Here is an 18,763-nt window from a genome sequence, read left to right as displayed (position 1 = left end):
CTATCTAAGGATGGTACTATAGAACGCCACCTCAAGGTAGGCCTAGTGGCGCCATCTCTTGGTCAGGCCGGAAACTTATCAATCCACCCTCGTATGAGTCAACGGTGTAGGCGAAAATATTACAGACCACGATCTGAACCGTGATTTATATGTTGACATCGCTTTTGTAACTAAATCTATTGTAATTCGTTCTACTCACTGATCATGAACGCTTAGCGTTCGGTACTCTTGAGAACAGTACAATGTAATTATCGGAATGTACGCAATAGTTACAAATGTTACTTTGGGTACCATTTCTGCCTTTAAAAAAGTGATGAATTAGTCATGTTAAGATCTTGGGCGCTTAGCGTTTGATCGTTTTGAGAAGCGCGCTATATGAGTCAACGGTGTAGGCGAAAATATGACAGACCACGATCTGAACCGTGATTTCTATGTTGACATCGCTTTTGTAACAAAATCTGTTGTAATTCGTTTTATTCACTGATATTGAGTGCTTAGCGCCGCATAGCGCTAAAACCGTCCATTAAAAAAAAAAATTTTTTTACGGATATTTCACCCGGCACTTATAACCTTGAAAATTACAAAGTTTCAGCTAAATCCACCGAAAGCCATTTTTCTATACATTTAATACGGGGTCCTTTGAGCCACATAGATTCATTATGAGAATCCAGGAGAAAATCATCATTTAGAGACTGTTTTTTCTCATCCGGAGCAACGTGAAGTGTGTTCCACAAACTGTCAGTCACCTGCCAAAATGATTTTATCGGGCGTTATTTGGGTGAAATAGATGTTGATAAGCAGGTAAGGTACCCGGGTGGAAATTTAAGTCGGGGGCTGGCCATTCTAAGGCCGGAGACTCCGGCTTTAAGTTGGGAGCTAGCCGTGGAGCCCGACTTCAAGTCGGGTTGTGGCCGGGGTTTCTGGTCGGAATTCGACCAGCATCATCACGCTCCGCTGGCCAGCGTCCGGCCATGGAGCATGGTCTGGAGCTGACCGGGGAGCCCGACCGTAGCCCGGACAAGATCAATTGGTGCTTTACTAGAGTTAAATGATTCGGGTTTCAATTGTATGAAGAGCATTAGTCACTAAATTAGGGAATCAATTTGATTATTTTTTACTGCAGAATTGGAGCATATTAATATATGAAATTCCACATGCCCAGCACACAGAGAATATTAATTATTTTCACGTAGTCGTTGAGAGACAAGAAAAGTATTTAAAAAATAAATATTAAATGATTGCGAGTAAATACATATATTACATTTTTAAACATTATATTACAAATAAAATTCCTAACGCCACGAGGTATCGAACCTACATATCTATACCTAAATCTAACGCCTAGCAGTCGGGAGTGCTAATCACTGCGCTAAACCGACAAGTTGAAAATCGTTCAAAAAGCCATCATCATAAGCTACAGTTCAGAAAAGTTAAAGTACCAAATAAGAAAAATAAGAAATTTTTAACGACGGAACTCAGAAATTTAATCGTGAATGTTAAAATTTTCTTAATAATAAAACTTTTTGACTTTCGTGTAAGGTTTGGGTTTTAGGTGTTTTATACTATTTTACGACGTTTAAGATTGATATAAAATGTAAATTTTTTCTGAACATTTGCAATGTTTCATAAAGATGGAACTGAGAATTTTTTTCTTAAAAAAAAAATAGTTCGAAATTCAAAAAAGTGTCATCGAATTGTTGTCACAAAATGCATGGTTTGTAAGTCTGAACTCATGAAACCTTAAAATTTGTGGTGTCAAAAAGATATTCACCCAATATATTTCAACGCGTGGAACATCCATGCGGGTATACGCATCCATTTCTTAATGAAATCAGAAAAAGTAATTAAGTTTTAAACAAAGTTTAACAAGTTTATTATTGCCAATCAGCGCCCGGCCAAATACCGTCTGAGCATTTAATCATAAGATTTGTCCGATCAAAGCCCAGTCAGCCCCTGACTGGGGTTTTGATATAAATTTTGGCTAGCCAGTCTCCGACCAGCGCACGGCTAGGCTCTTAAAAAACAAACATAGCCCGGTCGGTCCCCCACCAGGAACCTTGTTGTACCAGAGCTAACCCGGGTTATTTCCACACGGGTATAATAATAATAATTACCTAACTTTTAATTTCCTCCCATTTATCAGTGACTATTAGTGTCTGGAAATAAAAATTGTACTTGGCGTATTATAATTTCCAAATCTTAGGTTAGTCAAAACCGACATGACATTCAAACCACCAAAGCCGGGATGTAAAAACTAAGTCGTGACCGTCTGCATCGAAATTGATGTCTGTTCGTTCGAAGAAATTTTCTCTAGATTTTCTCTATTCGATTAAGTGAACTTAGCAAGTGGTTAAAGTGAAAATATCTAATTGTATATGCAGACTAGTATGCACTGTTAAATGAAAGAAAGCTGAAAATTAGGTAAATATTATTCCAATTAATTTCCTTATTAACAATTATTTAGTCTAATATTGCAAGGCGAATAGTTGCTTTGACAGGTGTTCAGGTGGCTTACAGCGCGGTTCAGCACTCCACAACTCTCGGCATGAGCCAAAATTCAGTCTCAAAATGATACATTCCCCTAGATGCCCAGATATGCAACTGCGTTCAGAGGAATAAATTTGTGACTGAAAATTCTCTCAAATGCTCATTTGGAGACCAATGAAATTTGAGCTGCAACAAATTTAACACTAGCGTTTTTCTGTGTTATTAAAAACACTCTCAATTTCCAGTTTGATGGCGTCCATCTATTTTACAGCGGAGGTAAAAAATATTATTAATCAACTTTATTTTTTACATGATGTGATTTAGGTGTCTTATGCAAGAAAAAATCATGCGAGTCTTGATGAAAATACTCATCAGACTTTTGTTACAAAAATACAGCAAAATTAGAACTTTCGAACACAAAATGAACCCGTTACCGCGTCTAGAGCAAAGAATAATCGATGGTGCACACAGGAAAGAAATCGTAATGTCACAGGAAGTCTATGTTAAAATAGTGAATTGAAGCCTCGGCTGAAATAACGTTGTATCAACACATACCATATTTGGTATCCATGGGCTTCTATGTACATGAGTTTTTCTTTTAACTGTTTCTCTATTCCGCGGAAGCGCTGCGCTTGAAAATTTACAAATTGAATTCGGAATGAAATGCCAAAATTGTCGACGTTACTTACTTCCATTTATTTCGCGTCTGTCTCAATTAACCTCGGAAGTGTACTTATCTAAATCTAATTTAGAATTTTTGAAGGATAAGAATAGAAAATTACATTCGTTTAAGAGTGTCGGCAAAAAATTCAAAGTTGAATTCGGCAAATTTCAATAAATAAAAATGAAAATAATTAGGTTAGATCATTTACAAACTTGGTCCTCCACATATAGTAAAAAATAAAAATATAATTGATCGTATTTTTATTAAAAGAAAGGAACGAAAAACACTTCATTATTCGTGTAATTGTAATTTAAAGTTTTATTTTTATTTTATTATAAAAATAATTTAAACAGTATTTTTTATTACAATTTCTGATAATTATTTATCAATCATTTATTTATTTTATTATTTTTGAATATTATATTTGCTATCACCGATTCTGGATGTTTTACTTCAGCCTCTTTAGTCCTTTTATTTCTTCCTGCGTGTCATTCTAATAAATTTAGTTTTATTTTTTTACCTTTGTTCAAAACTGTAATGTGAGAATTATAGAAAGGTACATTCTCGAAGTATTTAACCTTCACTATTTTGACATTTCTTTCAAAATTCAATTTTCGCATTTTCGATCGCCGCGCGTCCGCGGAATAGAGAGACAGTTAAAAGAAAAACTTATATACAAAGAACTCCATGGATAAAAAATATGTGTTGATACAACGTTATTTCAGCCGAGGCTTCAATTAGTGATAGTATAGTTTTTAATGTAGAGCTTGAAGAACTTTCTGTAATCATTACAAATCTTTTACGATCTTGCAAAACCGCACGTTCTTCAATGACAAATATTCTTTGCAGCGCTTTTTTTAGATGAAAACAATAGATGTCAGCACCCAGTTGATGAGGGAAGGGTGGGCACAATTTATTACGACATTTTTTAATGGAAGATCTACAAAATAACACAGTATATTTTGACAGGGGGGAAGTAAAAAAATAGCTGCAAAAAAGTAAAATCAAGTAAAGCTTAATGAGCCTCACAGGCAATCAGAATGAATTGTACAACAACTGTAATGTACTTTATGTTGATATTTTAAAGTCATCAAAATTATATAACTTTTTTAGAATGCATTACTTGGTATGATTTCGTGACTTTAATTTTCATTGTGGAATTTTGGAATTTTCATTGCATTATCATTATTATTGTGAATAATTGATTTTAATCACTCCTAATTGTATTTGCCATAAATCTGTACGATTTTAAGGATATAATCTGCGTAGACCGTACAGTGTAGACAGTCAATCTCAAAACTGATCAAACGTTTATAATCCTACTTTAAAAACGTATGTTACAAGAATATCTAATGAGAGTTTTTCATTTTTTTAGCTTTACCGTGATGCTAACTGTTGATCTGACTGAACCAACATTGAACCTGAGTTAACAAACTATTATTAGTTTTGTTGATATCAGAAGTTTACAGGTTTTATTATATATAACTTGATAAATACGTTATATGTACATAAATTATATAACAAGGCATGGGCCGTAGTATAGCAAAGAAATATCGAAAAGCAGGAGCCTACTTTTGTCAACGCTCATGATGATTTTTCGCGAATTTTATATAAAAACGCGGAAATTAAATTTTTATTTCGAAATTTCCTGTAAAAAATCCCCTTTTCGAACAATAGTCTGGTGAATTATAAAACCGAAAAAAGGAGCCATTATCTAATTGTCTGAACTTCTGAAGGATAATTATAAGTATGTATGCTTTCAAAAAAGTTCAAGTTTACATTATTTATTTTTAAAAAATAGGGTAAACATAGATATTGCCGACACCGTAAGAAAAAGTTTTTAGATATATTCTTAGATATAGAGCCATTGGTGTTTTTCAAATAAAAGGCGAAGTTTTTGTCGAGAAGAAATACCTTTGATATTGTGTAGTTATGTTATTTGATTAGTTCACGAATTTGCCAAATTAATTCTGCAGTGTCGGTGATTGAATTTTGAGGTTTAGAAATCAAAATAAATTAAAACGATATTGAACATTAAAGATTCATCGAAGGCGATGTCATAATAATGAAGAAAGCAAATAGTAATCATAGCTATATGGATATCAATACAAAAAAGCGTTTAGTACCCTAAAAACCTCCTTCTCTTGGGTGTTGTTCACTCAGAGATATGTATGTTGTTCACTGGTTTTGAAGGTACGATAAGAGTATTTTAAGTGTATTAAATATACTCAAATTTGAAAATAATATTGATTTAATTATGTTGCAAAACATAATCATCTAACCTTCGAAAGTACTGAAAAATAAGAAATACCTTTTCTTTTAACTTTCAGAGGACTTTCAAATTAACTACGTCAATATAATTAGTGTGAACATGTCCTTCTGTAGGTGGCAACAAAAATATTATTTCACGGTTATAAATTCAGTAATTTTGTACTGAATAAGTATTGAAATACAAATAACATGGATAATAGAAGATTTATGCATAAACAAGTATCTATTTTAAATCTCCGTAAATTTTAATTGAAGAATTTTTATTGCACATTGCCGTTCACTAGAAGGGTGCCGGTAATACCCCTGTTTACCCTATTTGGATTTTTTTTTCAGGTCAAAGCTGCAATGGGGTTGTTGCACATTTTCAAGAATATGTTTTTCCTAGCTAAATTGAATGAGCACTAAACATTGAATATAGATTCTAGAGGAATGTTCTTTAAAATAAGCTTGAATATATTTTTTAAAGTTTAAAAAGTATACTTTTTAAATTTTTTGCGGGAATATGAAGCATTCTGAGTAGTGCAATTGATGGGAGAATTAATATGGCCGCTAATGATTGGTGAAAAATTAAACTAGTTTCACGTTTAATATTGAAAAACGAAGTGTTTAAAGGACTAAAGTTACACGAGGATGCGCAGAATAAAGATGGCCAGAAACTGGCGACGGTCTAAGATTGGTGGAAAACCAACTCCTTTTCCAGCTCGTCCAATGAAATTTAAATGTTTCAAGGCTTCGCGTAGGAATATTATACGCATTCATATTTAAAACTTGTTTGAAAAGTGTGAAAAAATTCCCAGAATGGTGTTCAACATGCTTGGAATTTCACTAAAACCGGTATTTGAAAAGTGTAGCAGTGCGAACCTGTCAAAAAGCGACATGCGGATGTCCATAAATTTTTCGCTCTACATACCATTAATCTGATTGGTTTAACAATTTGCAAAATGTAACGTTTGAAGGTCAGAGAGTTGGTTGAATAGGTTGTCAATACTTTAAAAAGAAAACAAAGAAATTCAGAAAAGTAATCAAATTTGTAGACTTTTAAGCAGTATTTAACACATACATTATTTAAAATGCATCCAACAATCACACTCTTATAATTAAACAATTATAAAGTTTTTATTTGTGCAAAAAATGTAATTAAGACCAGACAAACCGATTAGTGAAGAATCTTTCAAGGAATAAAATCAGCTCTTGTTCATTAGCATGGAATAAGAATGTTACTACTTTCTCCTACAGCGAAGGTAAAACACAAGAATCAGTATATTTTTCTCGATTTTCTCAATAATTTTAAGAATGTCCATATTTTGAAGCGGAGTGTACGCAGTTTATATCCTTAAGTATTCAGTGTGGAGAAACAGATTTATGAAAAACAAATACCCCAGAAGAATAACCTTCACCCCTCCAATCCGTCTTACAAACGAGTGAAAAATATTTAGATTGATGCACAAGATAGCTAGTCTGATGGAATATCTTGTCACATACTTTTCGCGAAATTTTGCACAAAGACAACTTCGCTGGTTAGAGAATATAAAGATGGCAATTAGCACACTGCTTTTCTTCTCAGCAATTTTACTTACTTCTATTGGTAAATATAAATTTCATATGTGCAATTTTAAGTGTCAGCTTTGTAATCGAAAAAGATGTCCTTATTGGAGTCGTTAGTGGCGTCGTTTCCAACATGAGCATTTCTTTTTTATTATTCAATAACTTTTGGTAATATTTGTATAAGTAGCTAATCATCCTGATCGCCATTTAAACAGGGTCGTCCCAAATCCATTCATAGTTCGGATAAGTCGTTTAGCTTTATGAACAAAAACTCATTGTCATAGTAAGCAATGTGTAGAAGTGTTTAAAATATGTGTGCAGAATATAAAATACATTTAAGAAATACAAGGAAAATATTACCAAGTCCAGATCCATTTCAATTCAGGGAGATAGGTACATTTTAAGTCGTAGGATTTTCTCGACGAAGAAAAATGTTGTTCAGAGGAGATTAGGCAATAAGTATTTTTCCTGTTTAAAGAAAAAAATGGCCTATGGAGAAGAATTTGAATTTTGAAGCTTTGTTTCATAAAACACACATTTTTTCTTTTAACTTGATCACTTATTTTGACCTAGTTGAGACATTAAAGTTTTCTTTGCAAATTCGGTTGGGTTTATCGCCCTCATTTATATGATAGCTTATAAAGCTTATAAGATAAGTTTCTAAAGCTACGACATTCACCAAAAAATGAAAATATTCAATTTCATAAAAAAAGTTCTCCTGGACACAAAAATGGTTTAGCTGCAAAAAAATGGACGAAACAGAGAAACGACGTGATTGGCAACGTTATAATAGTATTAACAACGTCATGTTTAAAGTATTAAAATTGATTAATTTATATTATCTTTTGCAGAATTAAGTGTGCAGAACTGGTGGGGGCTCTCACGCAAAGTATTTCCTGAGCCTATGATTAAAACTGATATTCATTATTACGCGGATGAAAATGGACTTCATGAAATATCAGGAACTATTGATGTAGGAATAAACGAAGATGTTATTATTGGTGTAGTTGTTAATGGTGTTCTTCGTCCAGCATATGATAGTAATCGTCAAAGGGTTGTAGTACTAATAAATACGAACGGTATGAACCGCAATTTAGCACTATCCAGTCGCATAGCTGAAACCATGGGTTTTGGGCTACCACCTCGACAAACAATGCGAGCAATTGTAGGAAGTATATCTGATAATTAATTAAATTAAGAAAAACTAGTTAATTCAAGTGAAAAAAAGTGAAACTATTCGAAGTTGCATCAAAAACTAGTCTTCAGGAGAAAGTGTACGAAATAGTATTTATAAATAAGTTATATGATTGTATAAAAGTTTAATTTTACATTGTAATATTAATTGACGCAGAACAAAATTTCGGAGATAAAAAAACCTTACGTTGAATAAAAGAATATTTCTAACCTTTTTTGAGTTATTGTACTTTTTAATATATTCCATGAAATAAATTGTGTAACTCTTTGCTAGATAGAAACCATTAGTATTTTAATATTAATTTGGACTTTTTATAACATCTACGCTTCCATGGATGTCAAAAATCTGGATTGTTAAAAAAGTCTATGAAATTACTGTGCAAAATGCAGATATATATAAAATGGAAAATTTATAAGTTTGCTTCCTCATATAGAGGGAGGCTGTAAATGTCCTAAATTTTCAGATAAAATTTGTTGACATATTTTAATATAATTCCACGAAATTAATTTTGCTTGCGTTTAGAGAGTTCAAATAAAAATGCTACCTTGTTTGTATGAGAAGAACTTGGTTGGTATTTAAAATACAACAATATACGATACCTAGCGTATTTGTTTGCGGCTTTGAAAGGCATCCATCCACCTATTGTTGAAACTTTTATGAGCTATCAGTATACTATCAGTATAAATTTTTTTATTTTATTAGGAAGAAATCACCCTCTAAGAGGATGAAAAATACTCATTCTATGATCGATATTATCATTTGTATTTCATACTTCATAAATCAAATACGTTTTGAACAATTTTAAACTTATTGAAATCAGTGAGAATGTTTAGTTTCGTTGCATTGGAATTTGAGAGCTTCGCCCCATAACTTGAGAAAATAAGTTTTTTGTGTCAAACACATTGCTGTACATGTTTCAGATTTCAAGCCAAATTGAAAATTAACAACCACAAAATCCGTAGCATATTCTAATATTAATATAATATAATATTTTTAAAGTCATAAAAATAAGCTTCAATGTTTATTTAAACTATTATTCTTTAGTATATAAATCATGCAAATTCCTATCTATTTATCACAGCCTTCACAGACATCATCTTTCGTTAATAATTCATCTGTTTTGTTGAAAATTCGTCTTTCTGACTAGCAAATTCAAGACTTTGATTCTTAAATTGATTCTTCTTTTTTTTATCTGAAATAATATTTTCTGTAAAATTTTAATCTTTTATTGATTAAACTGCAAATGACTCGTTAAAAATTATTCTGTTTCGGTTAAAAATTAACTTTTTTGTAGAAATTCAACTATTTGGCCGAAAATTCAAATACGCTTGTTAAAAAATAATTTTTTTTATTGAAGATTCGTCATTTTAGTTAAAAATGTCGACTTTTTGAGTTAAAAATTCAACAAGTAGGTAGCAAATGCGACTACTTGGTAGAAAATAATTTGTTAAAAAAAAATTGAAAATTAATTTTTTAAATGAAAGCTGAACATTCATCTTTTATTTATAAGTTAATCATTCAATTATTCTGTCGAATATGTCACCTTTTTGCAGAAAGATCCTCTTTTTGGCTTGAAGATTTAACAATTTACATGATTTTTTTCTTTAATGACTAAACGATGTTTCTTAATTGAAAATTTAATGCTCGTTAACATTTTGTTTTATTTTAAAACTCATAGCATTTGGTAGAAACATGATGTTTTTTAGTTAAAAATAGAACTCGTCGATTAAAAAATAATCTGTTTTGATTGAGACTGCAACTTTTTTGTTGAATATTTATCTTTTTTGTTCAATTCAGCTGTTTTTTATTTAAAATGAAAATCTTTTGGTTAAAATATTAAATATTTGATTTTTTTTGAGAATCCATTTTTTTTATCTTAATCTGTATTATAGACTAAGAAATATCAAAACTACTTGAAATATGACTTACGACTTGAGAGTAAGGAAGGCAGAAAAATACTTTGAGAATATTAATAATAATTGACACTTAGGTATATGAGTAGTATATATACAGACGAAGATTTATAAGCGTATGCAAAGCATGCCATTTATCATTCGGTAGTGTTACGACAATGACAGCGAGGTTGTCACTCAAATTCTAAGAAAGCAATCTCAGCAGGAGGAAATGAAGCACACCTACGACAATCGATAGCAGAATAAACTTTGGTTCGATCTTTGAGACAAGAAAAATATGGCAGTCGATAACTTATCGCATATTTGCATCGCGAGGCATTGTCCTTAAGTATCAATTTATTAAAATTAAAAAAAAACGAAGAAGAAAAAATGTTTCTGTAAGAGAGTGATTAAATTTTTACGGTCACTCAGGGCTATATTTTATTATTTTCCGTTATATTTTCCTTTACAAATTGAAATTATTGTCAAAGCTTCAATGCGAAATGTGTAAAAGTTGGAATACAAAAATTTTCAATTTTGAAAGCATAACATTTTTGTACCTAAATATTAATAGCATCATCCATAAATAACGTCACGCACTAGGGGGGATTCTGAGTATTTTCTTGTATGGACGCAATGTTAAATAGAGAGGGAAGGGTAAACATTAAAATAATAATGGTCACTTAAATTAAATTTGTAGATTTTAAATTTAAGTTTCATATTCATTTCGATGATTTATACACTTTTTTAATACAAATTTCCCAATCTTGAAGATTAAATATATATAAGCCATAAAAATTACAATAAAACTGTAAAATTAACTACACTATAATTTACAAAATTATAAATCTCAATTTCCGATTCTGAATAAATAATTATAGTAACTGGATTCCTATTTGTTTGGGATTGCACCTGCTGAGCATTTGGAAGATGCAGCACTGGTGAGATGTGAGATCCAATGGGAAAATACACTTTTTTCCTTTAAACTCGACTTAATGGGAAGATACTACATTCACAGTTCATACGAAGAAATGAAGCAACTGAAACGGAAAGAACCCAAGACAGCTAACGGGATAAAGAAGACCAGGCATATTTAGAATAATACATTTATTTTTCAAAAGGAGACGACATGAGAAGGATTTAAATTTCAAAATTTCTCCCAAAGTAACAAAGGAATAAATCAGCCCTATATTTCTCAAAGACTCAGTCTCTTTCATAAATAAACCTTGGAGCACTACTTTTCACTTTTATTATAAATATAAATTTTCTGATTCACGGTGTGTACCCGACGGATAACTTTAAATTCCCAGTTTTCTCCTGATCAATTATTAATTTGTCCCGGCCAATTTAAAAGAGTTAAAGATATTTAGAATCGAGAATAATGTAACAGAATTATCATTCTGATTTTGAACAGAGATTTTTGTTAAATTCCCTTTTAAATCTGATTAAAAATTAATTTCCAAAATTCCCGTTCCATGTCAAAAATTCTCTGTTTTAAGTCAAAAAGTAATTACTTACGTAGATTCCCTATCATAAAGTCTAAATTATAAGAGAATTGAAATTCTTTTTCAAGATTTCCGTTCCATGGAAAAACTTCCCTTTTTTAAGTCAAATTATAATTCTTTACGGAAACTCTCTGTCCTAAACTAAAAATAATAATTCTTAAATACATTCATATGCTAAATAAACGTAAAATCAAAATTCTAATTCTTTTAGAAATTTCCCTGACCCAAAGTAAAAATTCTAGATCCTTGCGGAAACTTCCTGTTTAAAGTCAAAGTTATAATACTTTAAGGAATTCCTTTTTGAAATATCAGAATTATCAAAAAATACAAGTGGCTATTCTTATTGTATTTTCTTGCAGAAAAGTAAAAACAAAGAAAATAAAGTACAAATTTTTACAACTCGAAAATTTGTATAACTTTATATTAATATTTTTTGTTGCAAAAAGCTACAAGGCGTTACAGAAAACTATACAGTAATAACATTTTTTTAATTTGGTCGTTTTTCGTCATAAAAGCCCTTATAATTTTACGTAAATTATAGTGGGAAATTACAAATCTTTACTGAACAATAAAAGATTTCATGAGAGTTGAAATATTAAAAAAAATTACTATAAGAATGGCGTTGTGAAATTTTGTGGTTTATTAAAGAAATATACAAATAAAAAAATTACAGGTTTGCCAAGAAATTTTTCTTTGTCATAATAAATCATAGATAAACCAGAAATTTGATTAATGCAATATTTTTTACGATATCACCTATTCATCAAAAGTAATTTTAAAGCAGAAGGAAGAATAGTTAGAAAAAAGTACAAAACCTTAAACCATTTTTACATCAGCCTACAAATAAAATGAATAAATTGCGACAAAAATTACAGGAAAGTACATCTTTTGTCTATTATCCGGAATTTTGTTCACTTTTTTCTTGTATTGTTGTATTTTATTATAGTTTTAATTTTCTACAAGAATTTACAGGTTTTGTAGCAAAAAAGTTGTTTTTCGACCTAGGATGACAAATATTTAGAATGTTACAATAAGATAATTTAAAATTAAAATGTGCAAGTGATCGCTGTTACAAGAAAAGCTTCTATGTTTAAACTTTAGATAAATGGTATATTATTGAAAGATAATAATCGTTATTAAACAATTAAACACTTACGATTGGAGCTTTTTTAAATATATTTTTACAAAAGCTCCAAACTTAAGTTTTTAATTTTTTAATAGTGATCATTATTTTTTACAATTCTACCATTCTATTGGAGTTTAAACATTGCAGCTTTTTTGTAATATCAATCATTTAGAAGACCTAATTTAAAATGATCCCATTGCAATATTCTGGATATTTGTCATCTTAGTTTGAAAAAGAACGACTTTTTGGTAAGTTAACACTAAAATGTAGTAGAATAATGTACTAAAAAAGTTAAATTCGTCAGAATAATAGACAAACGTTGAACTTTCCTGTAAATTATGCTGCAATGTATTTAATTTAATTTTAGGTTCCTGTAAAAGTTGCTTTAGTTTTTTGTATTACTTTTTTAAAATATTCCTCACCAGAGAGAAATGTATCGCCGAATATTGTTTTAAGATCTGTTTGAAGAAAATGGAATATTCGAAGACCTATCTCATTTTAGCTTTATAGAGTTTGTAGACTAATTTCTTAGTTCAACTGTGGCACCCGAGCAGAGCTCGTCCCGATACCAGTTTCTCGAATCTGTACCGTTATTCCTACGATAAAAGAGATTCATTTAAAGGCGAACACATAGTGATTTCTCGGCTGGCCTTTGCTCGCAAGTGCGAACAGACTGTTACCATTAACTGTTATCGAGACTCATGAAACTCAACCAACTCCACGAAACATCGATATACTCATGTACACGTTCTGCAGGCTCCAGTGTAATCTCCCAGCACATGCAACGTCACAAAAATCGAGAAAAATAACCAAAAAAATCATTTAAACTGATTCTAATTCCATTTTGCTTTTAAATTTCAAACAGCAAAATTAAAACATTTGAAAATTTTTCGGTCTACTAATCTATTTTAAGATAATTAGAAAGAAATTATCAAACAAAAGAAAAACTATTTTTTCCCGGAAAAGTTCAATTTTCAATGAAAGAAAGGAATTTTGATTCACAAAGATGAATTTTTAACTTAAACTATAATAGTTAAAATTTCAATAAAATAAAAGAAATTTGTAATGAAACAATTCAATTTTCAACCAAAAAGATTACATTCCTACCAAAAGATAAACCAAACGTGGAATTGTTCAATTTCCGGTAAAAAAATAAGTTTTCAAGGAAAGATTGTTTGCTAAAATTGTAAAAAAAAAATTTAACAAAATAGTTTAACTTTCAACTGAGCAGTTGAATTTTCAACAAAACAAGATAAACCTTCAATTAAAAATGCATTATGTATTTTTTATGTTAAGGTTTTCGACGAGTTAAATGTATTAATCATAAGAAAAATTAACATAAGAAATTATTGGTGCCATTACAGAATAGGGGCGTCACTTGTTTTTTGGCTGGAAAACAGTATTTTTCTATTAAAAACTATTATAATCTTTAATTGAACGATAAATGAAGCGATTTGACCAGACAGAAGTTTAAAATTGTTGTTACTTTTTGTACTACGATATCTTAAATAAGGGTATCTCACGATATCAGAATGATCATATTTAACTCGCCGTTTAGGTGCTTTTGAACATCTAAACGGCCAGAAATACCCCTTTGACAGGTCACAAAAATAATGTTGTTAAGACCCCACCCTTTTCCACCGTTTCGTGGGGGCGGAAGGCACCCCTTTGATTAGTAAAAAGAATAATGTTGGTTAAATCAATACCCATTTCTAACTTAAATCGATTCATTTATCGTTCAATTAAAGATTCTAATAGTTTTTTGTCAAACAAAATTGTTTTTCTTGACAAAATAGAGTTGACAGCTGACGCCCCTATTCTGCAATCTAACCAAATTATTAAAAATGTAGTAGTTCATATACCAACAAAAAAGATTTTAAATTGAAACCAAAAATAGTTCAATTAAAAAAATCGAATATTTAATCAAATAGTTGAGTTTTTTGAAAATAAATCAAATTAACTTCAAATTCCGTTTATCGAAAATTCCTTGACTCTGCTTTTCTGACCAGTTTTTAATTTCCTGACTTTCCGTGACTTCCTGGAATTCCGTGACCTACAGCAACCCTGATTTTTCATATACATGTTGCATTTCAATTTGGGAATTGACGTGTAAATCAGAAACTCTTTTATATAAAAAATGCTAAATTTTAGAAGAAACATATGAAACTTTAATATATAGTTGTTTTAAAGTTTCAGCTTTAGTTTCACATATGCAATTGTATTAAAGCTTCACACAATATTACCATTAAGTTTTACATGACTGTATTAAAATCTCATATATTTTGTCGGAAATTTAACATTAGCAGTATAAAAATTTTCATAATTAAATATGGAACTCCAAACCGAAACACGCAGTGTATTTAAAATTCTAACGTAGATATGAAATATTGAAAATCTGGATTTCTCTGTAATAAGTCCCTGTCACCAACGTATTACGTTAGTATGTATAAGTTATTACGTAAAAATAGAAAAATTAAAAAATTGTACATAAATAATCTATGCGCTTATTGAAACACGAAATGAAGTTCGATAAAACACAACAACACATCTTTCATTTTATATAGAAAACAATTGAAAGAAAAGTTCGAAAATTTATTAGTAATCGAAATAACTCAAGAATTAGTCAATATCTTCTCAAATACTAAAATTTCATTAGTCAAACACTTAATTACCAATTTAATTAGTACATTTGTCAATAATTCTGACTTTATTAAAAGATTAATGGTTTCAAATCAGAATTGGTTAAACTTGAAACGTTTTTAGTTTGACAGTATCGTATTATGAATATACGAATTTCAAATTATTTGAATATTGGAAATAATTCATAAAGCTTCAATCCTAAATTTAAAATTGTTTAACTACTGGGACTTTCAATTTAAATCACTAGAATTTTTAGCAATTACAATTAATAAAGTTAAAATCTGATAATTGTATAATTTTTAACAGATTTTGAATGGTGTATTTTGAAAGCTTTCCGCACTCAACCATTATTTAATTTAAAATATAATAGTAAAATTGTTACAATATTTAATTCAATTATGTTAAAAGCTAATCTAACTGAAAAAGTTTTTTCTACGCCAATTGTGAATTTCACATATTTTTAATGTTTTATTATTCAAACCTTCAAAACTTTATTTTCCGATGTTTTCATTTGAAAATGTACAATCAGAAATAAAAACTAAAAAAGGACTAAGTTGTAAACTGAATTGTTTGAAATAAAAAGTAATTAGACATTTTTCTAGGAACCTCAAGAAAATTTTTTCATTCTCTCTAAAATTTTGTAATCTTGCAAAACTGAAAATTTTTGCTTTAAATAATTCAAAATCTTTTTCACTTTTCTATTTAAAAAAATTGTTCAAAATATAAAATCATTTGAAATTTGAGTCGAAACATTAAGAAAAAAAATGTTATTCACTTAAAATGTTTCAAAATTCTTAAAAAGCATCATTTTCGAAAACTTCAAAAATCTACTTTTTGTTGAAAATGGTTTTAAAGCTTAGCAAAGAAAAAGCTGAGAACAGCCACTAAAAGTCATATTTGTGTAGTATCACAACCAATCAGATTTTCGATAACAATGCATGGTAGATGTTCCAACTTTAAAAAAAGGACAAAAAACCTTTTTGAAAGAAAAGTCGGATATTGAAATATGAAAAAAGTGAGTGTTGACCGAGATTTTTCAGCTTATGATTCTGATGAAGAGGGAATCTTGACGGATTCCGAGGAATTCCGGAGAGAATTTTCCTGTGCACTTTCTTCCTTACAGATGCATTTGCATTTTGCACTCGTGAACGAGTAGTAGCATTTGCGGAGTGAAGAAGATAACCAACCAGGAACAAAGTTAATAGCGAATCAGTAAACACCTATTCTAAGACGGGTCTACCCATTTCCCTGCATTACTGTTTGAATTACTCATACATTGACGATGTATTTATATGTCGTAGGTAATTAGAAAAACGAGGGTTTGGGTATAGGCCTAGAGAATTAGCTAAACGCGGGAATTTAGAAACATCTTGTCATTTTTCCTATAAATTCCTAGCGCGTTTTAGGTATTAAAAAAATTAATTTAGGCATAGACTTACATAGTTTTTATTTTGTTTTCTAATTCATCTCGTACTTCATTTAAAGTTTTAAATTAAAATACAACAAGTATATTCTAAGAGATTTGTTATGAATAGCGGAGAAAAATAAATTGTACTGTTTATGATCTATAGGATTTTTATATGTGGGGCAGCAATCTACAGATCGTTTTTATTAATTTTACAAACAAAAATCTTTTCTTCTTGAAAGTATACTTAGCCACCACAAAGTGCTTCCTGTGTTGAAAAAGAATTCATATATTGCTATTTAATTAATAGCTCCTATACAAAAACAAAAGGACAGGTCATAGAACAAAGTATAATTTGAAGAAGGATTATTGCTTATACTTTTTTTTCAACATTTAAGCAAAGTTTCTGCTAATTAAGAAAGGCATCCTTTCAGGCTTCTCCGGATTAAGCCACTTTTCAGGCCAGGAGAAATTTTTTTCTGCAAGTATATTTTTGCGGAAAATTCGATTTTATGAGAACGAAATTCTCCTGCCCACAAGAGTTATTACCCCGCACAAAACTCAGAGGATGTCTTCTTTATAGAAGACTAAATTCCAATAAAAATTGGAATTAGGAGTCTAAAGAAAAAATTTGGGTTTTTTTTTAACAAAGCACAAAATTCAAATACTTGTAACAAAAAAAAAACATTTTTGATTTGAAAACAGTTTAGATCAATAGCTTCAAAATTTTAGTGCTGCCTGAATTATAATAAGACAATACCAGTTGATTTTAAAAAATACGGAATTAAAAAGATGGAACGTTTTATACTGACAACCCGCTAAAAGATTTGAGACTTTTTAAAAATTTTATTAAAATGTATCTATATATGTATCATTTAAAATTCTTTGTTCCATTGATTTAATATCAATGTCATAATGAAATTACACCTTCAATATAAATTTCGAATCAATTGTCAGGTGAAAATATTTATGGCCTCATAATTTAATTTGTTGGTTGCCCGCCTCAAGAAGCATTAAAAAGTTGGACGTGAAAAAAAACTTTGATTAAAAAATACGAAGAAAAATAAAGTTTAATTTGAGAGTTTAAAAAGAGTGAGAGTGAGAGTGGTCGAGGGCAATGTCGGCAGCTTAAGGGTGGTTGCTCAGTCTCTGAATATAAATCAATAAGACCGAGAAGAGCACCGAGGTGCATAAACCTTGAGTCGTGCGCCAAGTACTTAATTACCTATCATATGTTAATTAAATTGCACTTGATCTAATTTATCTATTTGGAAACCAAATCTGTCCCTGGTCTCGAAAATCACTTCCTCAATGACAAAGTTTTGTTTTTAACATTTAAAATAAAAACGTTACCTTCAATCGGGGTAATTATGGATCGGAACTCGCGAATTTTTCATATATCAGTTTCACCAAAAATCAGACAACTTAATCCATTTTTGTTGGACCTTATATAACTGTTCTTAAGGGCATGTGACACAGCCAAAATACCTATATCTGTCGAATAAGATTTAGTTGAAATATTTTTTTACTTTTTTTATTGTTATTAAACACTGTACATTATCGTAATTTTATGTCGGCACTTGCATTTCTGGAAGTTTGAGGCCGATATTTCATGAACAAAAAAAGTTCGAACGTTAAAAAAATGTCGAGTTTCAGAAAAAAGATGTAAAAAAGGCTTCCAGTTTTAATTTGGTCGGAAATAATTTTCAGTGAAGTTCCTACCCAAATGAAGTACCCTAAACGTACTTTATTGTACTCTAATACATTTTAGAAATCTTCAGCTCGATATTTTATTTACAAAAAAAGTTCTTAGGTTCAAAAAAATATTCAGTGAACTGATAAAATGAGGTCGGTAATATAGGTATTTGGCTATCAAATTCCCTTAAGAGTCTTTAAAGATATCCTGAAAATTTAATTTGAAAAATCTCCTTTGAGATTATTATTAAAAAAGTTTCATCCAAATTTACACTTACGATATAGTAATTATGGATCAGAATTTACAATTACATTATTTTTATTATTATTATATTATT

The 18,763-nt window shown here is 30.1% G+C and overlaps 2 protein-coding genes across 5 annotated transcripts in view; one reads left to right on the top strand and one right to left on the bottom strand.

The window, feature by feature from the left end:
* Positions 1 to 18,763, bottom strand: part of LOC117179282 — a 298,303-nt gene that overhangs the window by 32,868 nt on the left and 246,672 nt on the right. The gene's annotated exons all lie outside the window — the stretch shown is intronic.
* LOC117179283 lies at positions 6,904 to 8,310 on the top strand. Its single transcript, XM_033370930.1, has 2 exons — positions 6,904 to 7,007; positions 7,819 to 8,310. The coding sequence occupies exons 1-2, from the start codon at positions 6,956 to 6,958 to the stop codon at positions 8,154 to 8,156; spliced, it is 390 nt and encodes a 129-aa protein (XP_033226821.1). The 5' UTR covers positions 6,904 to 6,955; the 3' UTR covers positions 8,157 to 8,310.

Source organism: Belonocnema kinseyi, chromosome 9, assembly GCF_010883055.1.
Source record: "Belonocnema kinseyi isolate 2016_QV_RU_SX_M_011 chromosome 9, B_treatae_v1, whole genome shotgun sequence".
NCBI classification, from domain to species: Eukaryota; Metazoa; Arthropoda; class Insecta; order Hymenoptera; family Cynipidae; genus Belonocnema; species Belonocnema kinseyi.
Note: the sequence above shows the minus strand (reverse complement) of the source record. Positions and strands in the feature narration are given on the sequence as shown.